The sequence below is a fragment of the Pelecanus crispus genome, chromosome 3 (genome assembly GCF_030463565.1).
Source record: "Pelecanus crispus isolate bPelCri1 chromosome 3, bPelCri1.pri, whole genome shotgun sequence".
NCBI lineage: Eukaryota > Metazoa > Chordata > Aves > Pelecaniformes > Pelecanidae > Pelecanus > Pelecanus crispus.
Window position 1 is genome coordinate 16,895,835 of NC_134645.1, and position 14,220 is coordinate 16,910,054.

General features: G+C 41.9%; 1 protein-coding gene across 1 annotated transcript; it reads right to left on the minus strand.

Annotated features, from left to right (window-relative positions):
* Window positions 1–6,877: 6,877 nt before the first annotated feature.
* On the minus strand, window positions 6,878–13,679 carry PSMB1 (proteasome 20S subunit beta 1). Its single transcript, XM_009491364.2, has 6 exons — window positions 13,548–13,679; window positions 12,371–12,478; window positions 10,872–10,953; window positions 10,293–10,422; window positions 8,578–8,684; window positions 6,878–7,145 (listed from the first exon to the last, which is right to left on the minus strand). The coding sequence occupies exons 1-6, from the start codon at window positions 13,646–13,648 to the stop codon at window positions 6,960–6,962; spliced, it is 714 nt and encodes a 237-aa protein (XP_009489639.1). The 5' UTR covers window positions 13,649–13,679; the 3' UTR covers window positions 6,878–6,959.
* Window positions 13,680–14,220: the final 541 nt, after the last annotated feature.

Here is a 14,220-nt window from a genome sequence, read left to right on the forward strand (position 1 = left end):
CCAACTAGGCAAAAGGACCTCACTTATTTCAGGAGCCTGATTCACTGTCTTCTTTTTTTTTATTTTAACTGCAATGATGACTTCTGGCACCATAGTTGAATTTAACTGGGAGCATGAACTGGAGCTCAGAACTCCAGGTCTAGACACAGAGTGAAAATGAAGGCAGCTTTCCTGCCAACTCTGGGCTTACACTGAACATGGTGTTTAAACTAAACTGCCAGAAACCACTCTTAAATGTTTGTGCAGGAGTTTTATGGGTTAAATTAGGCATGTGAACGCCTGCATATAGATGCTGCTTTGGCCACTGTGACTCCCCAGATGCTCGGAGAAGAGCATCTTGGCTGTTTGGTGCTTCACTGAGTTTGATGCAGAGTGTCCCTTTGACAGAGAAGCATCTTCACAGAGGTGAAGGGCACCACAGCCCCTGACTTTAAAGGCTGTAGAGCCAAACAAAATACATTTGATGGGTTAGATGTAATAAGCTGCACTGAATAAAAAGCCTGCCTGTTCAAGGCTGTAAGCTCAACGGCACTGCACTGAGGGCCTGGAGAAATGAGGGGGAATTGTATTCCTGCAGAAATGCTTTTGGCTGTGACCAAGTGCATGCTCTAGCTGAAACAGGATGGCTGGCCAGAGACATTGGCTGCCCAGGTGACATCTTTAGAGAGTTAAGGAGTGTTGATAAACTTTGTTACGCATCAGTCTAACAAATGCGTAGCCCAGGCTGAGCCACATATCACACTGGTCTTCACATGAGCTTGTGTGAATTCTGTTCAGCATCACTTACTGTGCAATAGGGTGTGGACAGCAAAGTTTTCCTTTGCCTACCTCTCACAGTGATCCCCAGGTTGGAGTTGTATGAGAAAAATCTGTGTCACAACTGAAATCTTCTTGTTTGGTTGTGTTTTTTAAAGAGCAGTTTAATGTAAAAGCCTCACTAAGTACCAGCTGAAAACACTTTGCATCACCCTTTTAAATGTTTTTACTTCAAATTTTGTGGGTTAGCTCTGGGTGAGCACTTCTCTTGGCTTTTGTGAAAAGTCGTAAAACCCCAGACTTTGTGGCTTATTTTAAATCAGAGAATGAAAACACACTGCATGGCTCTTCCAAAGACAAATTATCTTTCATTTTTAAAAATCCCATCTAATTGTCGTCAATCAAGCCATTCCCTGCGCTAATAAGATGGAGGCGGGGAATGGAATGCCATTCCAGCTGAGGCAGCTGTTGCACGTGTCAACCGGTTTCAAAACGCTTGGCAAAAGTTGTAAATGCAGTTCTAATGAGATCGACTTGTCTGCAACTAGCAAACAAATACCAGCCGCACCAAAATGTTTGTTTGCCATAGGACTTAATGGAGATTGTGTTAACCATTCCACATTCAAGGGTATATGTCAAGAAAAGTTCAGATCAAGCATAAGGCAGTGACACTGGAATGCAGCTTTCTCCAAAACAGTTGCTTATATGAAACCTGAGGAAAACCCTTCTGTTTTTTTCTTCCGCCCCTCCCCCACCCCCACCAGGCCTCTTAACTTTCTGCTCAGTGCATGAAGTTCTTTGCAAAGGATGCATAAGCAAGCTACAAACAGAAATATATTTTCTACTGGTATGTTTGAGGATGGACTTGTGGTAGGGGACAGACTCCTGAGACACTCTACAGCATCTCTCACCTTCCAGGTACCTGCAGCTGGGTACAGCTCTATCAGCAGCTCAGGTTGGTTGTGGAGAAGAAGAAGAGGCACTCAGCTGAGCCACCCAAGGTCTCCAGTATGAGAGCATAGCATTGAGAAACCAATAAACAGACCCAACTGCCAAGCTGATTACAGCCATTTTTCACAAAGCCTGGTTAAACAGAGCATTGGTCCAGTGGGGTTGTAATCCTGTTCAGCTCAGCCACCTGAGTGGGCCATGCACTGCAGATGTCACACACCCACATCTGGGTGGGCACCTAGGTAAATCAGCACATCAGTGACTTCTTGTAGAACCACCAAGGAGATCACCAAACTTGTGTGGCTGGAGAAAGCCAAGCAATGGAAATATCTAAATTTCAGAGAAGTCAGGTCTCAGGTAAGCCAAAAGCACTTTACCCCAACCATGAACTATCTGTAACACTGCAGTACAACTTGCCATCAAGTACAACATCCACATCTTGTTCCTCTTCCTCAGCAAAAATGGGAATCCTGGTTTTTAACTTTCCTTTTATGTTTTTTTGATCTAAAGTGCAGAGGACTGGTTGAATATTTGGTAGCGTGACTACTCTCTTACCAGTACCCCTTTAATGCGTGCCTTGTGCCAAAGAATATTAATTATTGTAGGCTACAGTGAAGTCCATCCCTACCCCCACTTGAGCCTCTGAAATGAACAGTGAAGTTGAACTTTGCCAGCAACTGTTAGGAAAAGGGCCAAGAACAGCCTAACAGGAAAGATACTGAGGATTTTTTGTTTGTTTTTCTGCTAAACCATGTTTTTGTAATTATGACTACTTTGTTGAAATTGCTTAGAAAAGGAAGTACACATAAAATGGTCCATACAATTAAACTAACTACATATTAGAGTTGAAAGAATATAAGGCTGCTCTCACCCTGTTGCACTCACACAGACAAAACCCCTTCTCAAAAGGAATTTGGCCCGAGAAGGCAGATCTGGAGACAAATCTTAGTTAACTTCAGGCCCATGTACCATATTGCCTGGTTTATGACTGCCCCAAATGGCCTAAAGGCAAAGGACATTCACACTAAACAAAAGCAATGGCTGAAAGAAAGAGAAGGAGGAATTGGAAAGCTGTCATTTCCAAATCCCTTCTACTCAAAAGCTGGTTCCTGACTCTGGATCAGAAACCCTGAACAAGACAGCAATTACTTTACGCTCCTAAAACTATCTTCTGCTAGACTGGGGAGAAACAGGACTACTTTGTTTTGTTCAGATTCACATGAATGCTGTTTTAATCATTCTCCACTTGCTCCTGCCACTTCTCCCCAAGCTCAGGTTTGTAAAATCCCAAACTGCTAAATTGAGATCACTCACCAAGACAGCCTTCTCTTGCTTTCCAGGACAGATGATGCTAGGATATCAAAAAAAAAGTTTTTCAAGTGTGGAAAATTACAACTTTGTCCCCTAAGTAAATAAATAATGTAAAGGAGTAAGTTGCAGTAGGACTACTTCAAACTGCTATACTTCAAATATATTTAAAGTTTTATAATTTCCATTTAAATGTTTTTCTCTAGGAAATGGCAATAAAATAGAAGCAGCCTGCTCCTGACTCCCAGCACACTGAGTCTTATGTAGTGTTACAGGCACATCTCACTGTAAAAGGAAAAATGTCATCCCATCAGTATTTGGTTTATAAAACATTTTATGATTCAGCCTTAAGAAAGACGTCGTTTTATTTAAAGGAAAATTAAACTTATCCTTGACTGATACAGTGGACTAAACTTCTAAAAGCATATATGCAATATATATGTCCTGTCAAGCACTTTCACTTTCCAAAGTAACAAGCCCCCTCCCCTGTACACAAAATGGATTTGACGCATAAAGAATATTGCTGAAAACACATCCAAAAATAAAGCTAGGTCTACTTTAGAAACCTAGTTTTTAAGGCCGATTCTGACCTCGTACGGTCCCTTATATAAGCAACAGCATGCTGCCACTTGGCCGAGATCAAAATAAAGCCTCCCATCTCCTCAATAAACAATACCGCAAAGCACATTATAGCGGGCAACTGGTAAAGCATGTATGACTATTTTTACCCACAGTGCGTGTAATTGTGTTGAAGCCTGTGACAGCAACTAACTATTGCCATCTTAAGGCGGCCCTTAGTATTGCTGCAGATGAAGTCGAGCTAGCTGTCGCTGCTACTGTGCACTGCTCGTTACATACCCCGTTGCTTGCCAGTTCTTGAACAAGGTGGCTAGAAGTGCTCGCTGCAAGGTTAGTCAAATCCTGCAGTACAGCTCTCTTTTGAAATACACATGTAACGTGTTTAGTATCAAGAAAAAGTATTGCAAGTATAAACATTTTCCCTCTCCTTTCTCTTACATAAAACTGTGTTAAAGCCATCTAATCCCTGGCCAAGCAGGTCCACCAAATCCAGACCTCTGCTTCTAGTAACCTGAAGTGGTATTGTTGCATTTGTACCTCTACAGCCTACCTGCCTGGACAGCTCTGTAGCCAGATAGTGCTCAAAGTGCTTAATAAACGATTAATTTACCTTGTAGACATGGTGCAACATGACTACTGACCTGATTTATACATAGGAAGTACAGGCACAGAACTAAGGAGACCTGCAGACGGGGCATTCCTACCTTCCATCCCCAGGTGATGACAATCTTCACAAACAAAGCTAAGTAACTTGGTGCATTAAAAAAAAAAAAACACACAACCCTCTTGGTGCCTTTTATCTGTGAGACACATCTGACATCCGTACCTTTGAATGTGTTTGAATGTGTTTAATGAGCAAGCAAGTAACTTCTAGCTGAGCGGCCCGTGAACGTTTTTGTACCCGCGCATCTTCTGTCACTCCTGCAACTCCCAACTCTGAGCATGAGCGGTGATGACATCAGGGAAAGACATAACTGGGAAGCAAAAAGACAAATTGGGAAACAAACCTTCCCACATCACTCGTTCCAAACCCATCCACAGAGGGAGTGAATGTAGTGCTACCTTCTGCAAAAGAAGTTTGTTATTTTTGGCCCAATGTCCCTGTGAAAAAGCTTCCATCCCCTGCTGGTTCTTCAGCCAGCTGTACTCTGCAGGGAAATGGAAAACTGAAAAGAATACAAAATGGCCAGCTCATCTGCACAAGTGCTCCAACAGGATAGCGCTGACACATGGTGGCAGGAGAACTTGCACCCCAGTACCTGCTGCTGTATCTCTTCCCAGACTGCAAATGAGACCTAAACACTCTAATCACCTCATATTGCTCCTAAAACAACTTACAGAGACAGGCCTAGATGCCTCAAACTAAAACAAGTCATTCCTAAAATCTCTTGGACATGCATTTACTTCGGATGTAAAATTTAGCCTGAAATATAAAAGCATCCAAATTTATCAATTTTTTTTTTTTAATTTAACCAGTGCAACTCTCCTACACATTTGGCATCCTCTAAGAACATTCAATTAATTCAGGTACAAATTAGATAGTTCTCCTTGTCTGTTGCCCTTCCCTTCACTGTTTAGATCTTGCATACTGCAAACAGACCTGTCCCAAAGGCAGGCATGTCAGCTTGTTACCCTCAGCTGCTTTTCTTTGCAACTTAAGTACTATTCAGTTTCACTAGACTTCACCAGCTCTGCATAAACCTGTAGCACTCCATTGTGAAACACTTGGGCAATTCAACATAAATCTGGTATCAAAGATAGCCGAACTTAAAGTGCTTTAATTGAATTTTATAGATGTAACAGAGCATGTATTTAATTTGGTATTGCTGATTTGTACTTTAAATATACATAAGCTTTCTGCTCTCAGAATTACTGCACCATGTGCAGTCTGCTCAGTACAGAACAGCATATAGCTACACAAGCATTCACACAGCTAACCTCTTCCACTTAAGATGACTTTTGCAAATAATGTTAAACATCCCACCAAGTTACCTGAACCTGTCTGGAAGTTCTGACTTGGGTGACCAAGTGACTTCAGCTCCAGCATTATTCAGACTAGGACACTGTGCTCCTTCCTTATTGCCTAACTACGCAGGGATGAGGTGTTCCCTCCTTGCTCTGCCCAACAGCGGCACCCACTGGTCAAGTGTTTTCATGAGCACTTTGGGAAACAGCTGCTGTTCGAGTTCCCACTCACTGGACTTCCTAAACACAGCTACAGTCAGTTTAAATGCACTAGCTGTTTGACTATTGAAGTTCAAAATGCTACCCAGTATTTAAACCGTCCAGAAAACCTGAGACTACCATCGCTGGTGAAGACTAGCCGGAGCTAGGAAAAATGCACAGCACCTGAAATGCTGCACAGAAGGCAGTCAGCTGCCTCCAAACAGGAGACAAGGTTACTGTACAGTCAAACACGTCAGGAAAATGGTTCTTTTAAAAAGCCAGTATGTCACATCAATCAATGAGATATTTTATATGTCCTTTTCTAAATAGCTACAGACCGTGAAAGGATTCCTGGGTGAGAGAAGATTATTTTGCCTTTGATGACGCAGCTCTGATTTTCTAAAGGTCCTGGTACTGAAGCCAATTTCCAGGAGTGCTATACAGCACATCAAAGAGTCTACCCCTGATGCAATTTCCCAAGAATCAAAAGTAGTAGTAGGACTAACGAAGCCCCCAGACATTAACAGGCACTCAGGAATCTCCATACTGAGTTATCTTCCACCAGCAGCCAGAAAAGGATGATGCTTCAGATTTTGGGCATTAACCAAATAGAAACACGTAGAGGTGAGCCCAGATGCAGAATCCAGGACTAAACTCTGGAAGATTCCATTTAACATTCTTTTTACACAGAGAAATTGGTGTCAGGTGACTCATATTTATAGTCTCTGTAAATAAGTACAGAGAGGTCAAATGCCAGGACAGCATGTCAGAGAGATAAAGAAGATAGGAAAAGCAAGCTATGAAGTGCAGAGAAGGAGAAGACAGCACGAACACAGCAAATGCTTTTCTCACTAAACCGAGGCTGAACTGAAAGCATTATCAGAAAAGTCAGTGAACCTAAATTTTAGTAACTTTAAACTCCTCCATATTGTAGCATAAGGGATTGTGAAAAGGGAATTAAATTGACATTGGAATTAGATTGATCAATAGATTAAGAAGAGATGAACGAAACTGACTCTTAGCCGCTTCCTTACGATGAACTGCTCTGGTTTCTAAAACACAGTATCACTTCTAACAAAGGTAGAAAATATTCAGCATTACAGTTGTTGAACTTCTTGAAAAAAATTTAATAGGACAAATGTCTTCATAATACAGGTAAATTGTACATTATAGATTATGTGTTTATAAGTGAACTGAATTTAGTCTTTTCGTAATTCGACAGTTTCCTCTCTAATGCCATCTTTTGTAACAATGCAAATCTTAAGTGCATCCCCAGTGTACACATCTCTCTCAGCAGCAGAAATAAAGACATCCTTAACCAGCTGCAAAGCCTTCTCCAGGGTCAGAGGTACATGTTCCACATTTTGCATGTTCTTGAAGCCAATCTAAGAAAAGATGAAAATGCATTTTAAAGGAGGTATGATCCATCTAGCAGAAAGCTGTTTCAGTCTCTGCACTAGAATGAGCAGCTTTAGACAACTTAAAAAGAAGAAATGGTTGGTCTGTTTTAGAAACCCAAAGCTGGCAGAAGTACTCCTCCACACAGTTTACAGCTGCACGATCAAAACTTTGCCAGTGCTTATCCTCTTACAAAAGTAACTAGAAGCAGACTGAGTATACAGCCCGCATAGCTCCTCCCACCCATTCAGCACATACAAGATTGCAATGAACATTCAGATCTGAACTGATCTAATTCTTCAGAAACTTCTCACTGGGTTAGCAGTATCAGAAGTGCACACAAGCCTTTTCTCTTAATTAGGAACATTTCTTAAAAGCAAATATTCCTAAACATACCTAGAATTCAAAAATAACAGCCTATACTGGAGCATAACTGCTCCTATTAAATAGTGTATTTTAGCTAACAAACTTAAGTGCCCACTTAAGCATCAGAACTGGAAAAGGAGGGGAAGAGTCACTTACTAAGCCTCAAACTCATAAGCGATAAAAACCAACTTATGACAACTTTGTTTCTACAGAAGATATTTTATCTTCTTCAGTTAATAGAGTTCAAAACTAAGTCAGAACTGAGAACCTGGAGTTGTTTAAAAAAAAAGGAAAGATTCTGTTCCTTACTCAGCGGATAAGAACTAAGAGTGCTTATGGCTTTTTAAAGCACAAAAGTTGTGTTGACATCAGGCTCAACTGACTAAACAATACCAATGCCAATATCTGAGAATAAAATGACTAAAACATGCTTTGGTATTTCTCTCATTCAAAAATTAACAGCTTCAATTAAGTATGAAAATATTCTTCAAGTATTTTTAGACAGATTTAACTGAATAGGTTTCCAGCAGTTTTTTGTAAGAACATTCTTAGAAAATGGTGTCTGAATTGTGCAAAACTTAACATACACTTGTTCAGAAGTCTTAAGTGATAAAATGTATTATATACACCTACTAATTCTATCTTCTTAATTTAGTATTATTTCATGCTAAATTACAGGCATATTTATGTTATCAGCTAGGGAAAAAACACAGGGGGGAAAAAAAACCCAAACAAATAGCTCCTATGGGAAACATAATTCCCTAATTAAAACATCTACCCGTATTTTAAACAGGCAGTCCACTGTTTGTAGCATACTAAAAACCTGAACAGATTCTAAAGCAAAACTTTGCTTTCTTCTGAGAAGGTAGAGCCACACAATTTATAAATGTGTAGATTAACAGTCCTACCTGTAATACAGTTAAAACTTCTCTCAAAAAGTAATATTCCTTAAAAGTCAAGCTACATTAATTTGAATGTCACAAATGTTTATTGAGATCATTAAAAAAAAAAAGGGGGTGGGAGGACGACAAAGGAGAAAGAGAGCTATTTTACCTGGTTATCAAGCAAGGGCTGCAGCATGGCACTTGCTGATCCACCTGCTTTGAAAGAATCTCTCTGGTATGAGCCCACTGGATCAAAGCTATATACCGCTCCCTTTCCTGGAGGGGGTGGGGGGGGGGAAAAAAAGTACGTAACCACTATCCAGAAAGATTCTCAATACAGATATGCCTTTACATCAAAAACCAGCTCTCTCCATAAGCAGTCTCTGGAATACCAGAGAACCCAGCAAACCTTTACCAAATAATACTGCAGTATGTTCAGACAATGCTTCGTACAGTAGGCTCACTATGGTTGTGACCTGGTACTATATGCAAGGTTATTTCCAATATTTAAGCTATAACCATGCTCTAACAGACGTTTTCTACAGTACCGACCAGAAAAAGTGCTGATGCAGAATAATCAAAGCAGGAGAATGTGCTAGAGTGCAGCGCTGCGCGAAGAGCTCTACTGGTTCTAAAGCTAGCACAAAGAGGCAGTTTAGCCATCGTTCCTGAACACCACAGTTCTTGAACTACTTCCAGAGAGTGTGCTTGGATGCTTCTGCATTGCCTTCCCAGAACCAGGGATGATGCTCTTGCCTCTTTTACACATTTCCCTCTGGAGTCAGGCCAGGTTGTGTAAAGCTTATTAGCTTGCGCCAGCATGAGAGATGCAGACATACTGTACCTGTGAAGCATCAGCATTTGATGAGGCCATACTAGTCAAAACGCACACCTGGCCAAGCTCATCCTTTCTCTTCCAACAGGCTGCAGCTGATTTAGTAAACTGGCCAGTGCACTTGGCAGCACAGCACAAATAGCTGAGCAGCTCTGAGAAAGCTAGCAGGCGTCCAGAAAGTAATACTAAATCAGAATGAATCCATTTTGCTGCACCCAAATTAAGGCCATGCACGCAAACCTGCGATATTTTTTTATTGATTGCTACAGCACCCTCATAATCTGAGATTTACCATTACACAGGGCGGACTAATCCCTTTCCAGACTCCACATATGGTAGACATGTCTTAGCAAGACTGGGAAAGCAGTGTAACTTAATGGTAATAACAAACTGTGGGGAATGGTTGAAATTATCCAAACAAGACCACCACTGAGCTCCTGCTCAAAGCCAGAGAACACAGTATTTTAGCAACCCAACCAAATCATTGGACAAGAGCCCAGTAAGTCCTGGAAGGGCTACATGCTGAACTACAGCTTCCATGTAGAAGTCATGATTTTCATTAGAGATTAGTTAGCATTTAAAAATCTCTTTGTAGAAACCTGTCTCTGGAGTAAATATTAATATTTAATAACCTCTAACACACTGATGGGCTCAAGTAAAATATATGCAATTTTACTGCTAACATCTCCTTTAAAGGCACAATTAAGAATTCCAGCAAAGCTGTTATGAAGTGTTCCAGTCTAGAGTAAAGTATAAGAGGTAAGCAACATTAGAAGATTTCACTTGTAATCAAACAATTATAACATAGTTTTTAGACTTTCAGACCTTCAGAAATGGAAGATCAAGTTAGTAGCAGAAACTAGGAAACAAGTCAGATGCCTAATACGCATTTGACGTGTGTAAGTACCATAATGCCTAAAGGTAGGTGTTAGGAATAAGAACACAAACTTTGTTATTCCATCAGTACACCCAAGATGTAAAAAGATAGCTAGCTATTCACCTACAGAGATTTAACCCCCCTTTTCTTCTTTTTTTTTTTAAAGTCTTACCTTCTTCATCAAGTCCACCAATTATGTTGTAAACATAGTAAGGAAAGAAACGTCGAGAATACAGAATCGTAGACAGCATTGCTGCGATAGCCCCAGTAGTCATGGTCTTGTTATTGGAATGCTTGTACATCTGCAAATGGTACCGCATGTCCAAAAAGAAAGTCAAACACTAAATTTTACACTCAATCAGAATTACATTTTCTGTAACCTCACTACGGAGGAATCTGATGCTAAGCAAGATTATTAACTAGCATGATTACTGAAAACACACTGGTCTAAAAGTAAAGCCTTCTTACAAGCCAAAAATTAACATTTCTCCAAAGTTTTGCAAAGAATAGATGTTGCCTCACTAACATTATCCTCTCCAGCTCTTCCATTCTTTAATTTTGTGATGTTACACTTAGTAAGAACACAGCATCAATTTCCCCTTCCTGACCTTTCCCTAGCCATACAGGCATAGTTACAATACAAACACTTGAAGAAAGCCAGCAAAAATTGTATTTAAAACATACCATATGATTGGTCTCAAATGTGATACTAAGAATATAAGTTGCTAAATATAGTAAGATAGTTAGCTACCTTTAATCTTGCTTCAATAATTTTAGTAAGGGTAAGGCAGTCACCATGGAAACCACTGCATCCAATGACCGTTTGTTCTGTTCTGTAAAATGTAAAGTTTTGTTGTGAGTTTAGATTTAGTGTGAACCATACCACTTTCTTACACAGTAGATTATTACAAAAACACCAAATGTATTTTCAGTTTCTCTAACGCTATCAGAAACAGCTGTCTAACACGTAGTACCAGAAATTTTGTGTACAAAAGGTAACTGCAACCTGCATCTTGGAGAGGACTCATGAAGTGCAGGACCACACAGATGTCTGTCTTCAATCCACTGACTTACACAGCAAGACTGATGAAAAGAAATTCTTAATTTCTTCATGCACCCCTAACTCTAGCTACTACCATTCAGTCTCGCTAGAGGGTCTCTTCTGAGACGGGGAGCCTGTTAGATCATATCACTCAGCCCAGTTTTACTCCATCTGGGCAGACGACTGTGTCAAGATCACGAGATGGTTATGTAACATCTAGGCAGTAGGTGGGTTTCTGCATCAGCACAACAGAAGCTACCTGCCTGCGGGTGCATCGCAGAAGGTTAGCTCTTTACTCAGTTTCAAAACATTTCATGAACACTAACTACAGGAGTGCATGTTTGGAATTTAAGTTCTAGTGAATTAGTGAGAGTCTACAACCATTCACACGTACTTATAGACTAACACAAAGCAGGCATTCAGAAAACAGTTTAAATTGAAATCTTCTCTCAGTCTGTCGCTAGAATTACACAAAGCCATCATGTGCAGTATGCAGACAGTATTTTCCGTTTGGACAGCATCAGAGAGTCAAAGATACAGTAAGGAGATAGCCGGGAGAAACATACGTTCATGTGATCTTGCGTCATCAATTAAAAAAAAGTTTATGTGGCTGATGGCAGCCTACTAGGTAAGCACCTGCTACAGTCAAAAGAATGTAAACAATATGTATTTTTAAACAAAGGGGATGCTATCTAGGTGAGTCAAGATAAGCATACAATGAGCATAAAAAGTTCAATAATGGAACTACTGACAGGTATACCTCTCCTAAAACAAACACCTCTTTGAAGAACCAGATAGCTGACTACAGAGACACAGTACAACTGGCAGCAGTGGGCGCACTTGTGTCTCAACACCAGGTGTCCTGACGAAGCAGAACAAGTTACCACAGGATTAAGTTTTGCTACAGTTAAGAACAAAAAATGAACAAAAGTTCATCTGATTATCCAGCCAAAAAACCCACCCAGTTTACTTTAAGCCTTGTATCATGCTAAAAATGTTATCAGCATGCAACAAGAAATCTGGCTGTACTTAACATCACATCTTGCATTACAGCAAGAGTCACCATCACTCCAAAATCAATTTTGTTACTATCCTTTTTTTCTGAGAATTCTGCTTAAATAAAGTGATAGACCATTCCAGGCAGGTGACATGCTGATCAGTATAAAAGATCTTTCATCTGTATCAATTCTCGTAAGATCTGGGCTTACAGTTTGTAGCATTTTGGACTGTCCCGGGAGTGAATTGCATAACCTTCACTCAGTCGCGTGTCAGAGGCAACGATACAGAAGTCTTCTCCAGCAATCGCCAACACAGTCCTTAAAGAAGAGTATTCATATAATCATGACTTTTAGCATAAACATTTTCTTAGGCAACAGAGGAACAAACTAGATAGTAGTTCTATATCCAGAGTCACGTTTTGTCAAGCATCTTATATTCCTTGCTATGTTTCCCACTATGCACATCCCTACATGGGACTCAAGATTGGAGAAGATACTAGACACACTGAAGAAAATATATGTACATGATTATCTACTTTGACTAAAAACTGTATGGAACCTTGGCAAAACAGAGTTTCTATACAATGCAAGAACCGGACTCAATGGACTAGCAATTTTAGATGCCTAGTAATAAAAAATTCACCCTTCTAAACCAGTTTGGCTCTCCAAGCAAAAACACTCCAGCCAAGTACTAAGCATCAATATCATTACACTTAAATTATCATCATTTTTTTTAATCTGATGTTATCCTATATTATTTACTTCCAAATAGCTAGTTTTCTGATTGCCACATGTGTGCTCCCATTAAGTAACAAACAGATATCCTTTAAAAAGCAGTTAGGCATTATTTAAAAAAAAAAAAAAAATCTAAATAACACTATCCTGGACAGATCCTGTCACCAACTCAGAAAAAGCCTCTGTAAAACATCACCCAACTTTAACACTTATGACAAGGTAGCTTACAACCCAGTTACAGGTTTAAAAGCTGGTAATATGACCACTACATAAGTTTCCTGAGTCACTATAAAGAAACAACCCTGCGGGGAACGGAAGGGGCTTATTTTGACCCGTAAAAGTTCAGTGAGCCCGAGTGTGCCAAAAGCCACAATGGACAGGCAAAAACACCCCGAAGAGCTGCAAGGACCCGCGGGATGCTCAGCCCAGGACAAGGGCGAGCCCAGAGCAAGGGCAAGCCCAGCTCTGCCCCGTGCTGCCTCCCCTTCCTCTACAAAGAAGCACTCGCAAGGGGAGACAAGCCCTCACAGAGTGGCGGGGGAGGCAAGAGTAAGACAAGGAAGACCCAGCCCTACCACCACTCTCCTCAGGGCCCCCTCCCCCGGGAAGAGGGCGCCTCAGCCCACCCCACTCCCTGCCTGCGATTCCTCACCCTCCGTTAAAGGTGTAGGGCGAGAAGCGGTACTGCACGGGCGCGCCGAGCTCGTAGCCCATCTCGGGCCTGGAGTCCGCGTAACCAGCAGTGGACAACATCCCTGCAGCCCACCTCAGTGCTGTCTCACGGCAAAATGGCGGCACCGGAGCCGGAAGTAGCGAGCGACCGCTCTAGGCGGGCAGCGGCTGCCTCCTCTCGTCTGCTCTGGAGGACGCTAAGCCCCAGGCTGGGGCGCCCGGGGCCATTGGGAGCGGCGGTTGCCGGTGCCCCGCTGTCACCGGCCGCTCCCCGCCAGCGGGCAGGCGGTGGGCTCTGCGTCTGCCTGTCTCACCGGGGCCTGTCCCAGCCTGGGCTTGGCGGGGCCCCCCGGGCGCGGCACCAGTTCTTGCCCGGTCCCAGCCCCGGTCTTCTGCAGGCCTGGTCGTGGAAGCAGGCAGGTTGATGGCAGCTCTGGTGAGGTGATCAGAGACCCCCTTGTGTCCGAGCAGACCCGGAGCTGGGTGGTTCCTGCTCTGGAAAGGGGGGAGCACCTTGAAAAGCGCTGCGAAGAGTAGGGATCTGGGAGCACACAAGGTCCTTCAGATGGGTCGTGGGGTGCTGTGCCCCGCACCACGGCACAAGTAGGAACAAGCAGGCAGGGCTGGCGTAGAGGCAGAAACAGGTGCCCGGG

Excerpts from the sequence above, each read along its gene's own strand:
- PSMB1 (XM_009491364.2), bottom strand. The coding sequence starts at position 13,648 with ATGTTGTCCACTGCTGGTTACGCGGACTCCAGGCCCGAGATGGGCTAC. Across the intron at positions 10,954-12,370 it reads AGTCCAAAATGCTACAAACT|AACAGAACAAACGGTCATTG; the intron begins GTAAGCCCAGAT and ends TACATTTTACAG. Across the intron at positions 10,423-10,871 it reads TTATTGAAGCAAGATTAAAG|ATGTACAAGCATTCCAATAA; the intron begins GTAGCTAACTAT and ends TACCATTTGCAG.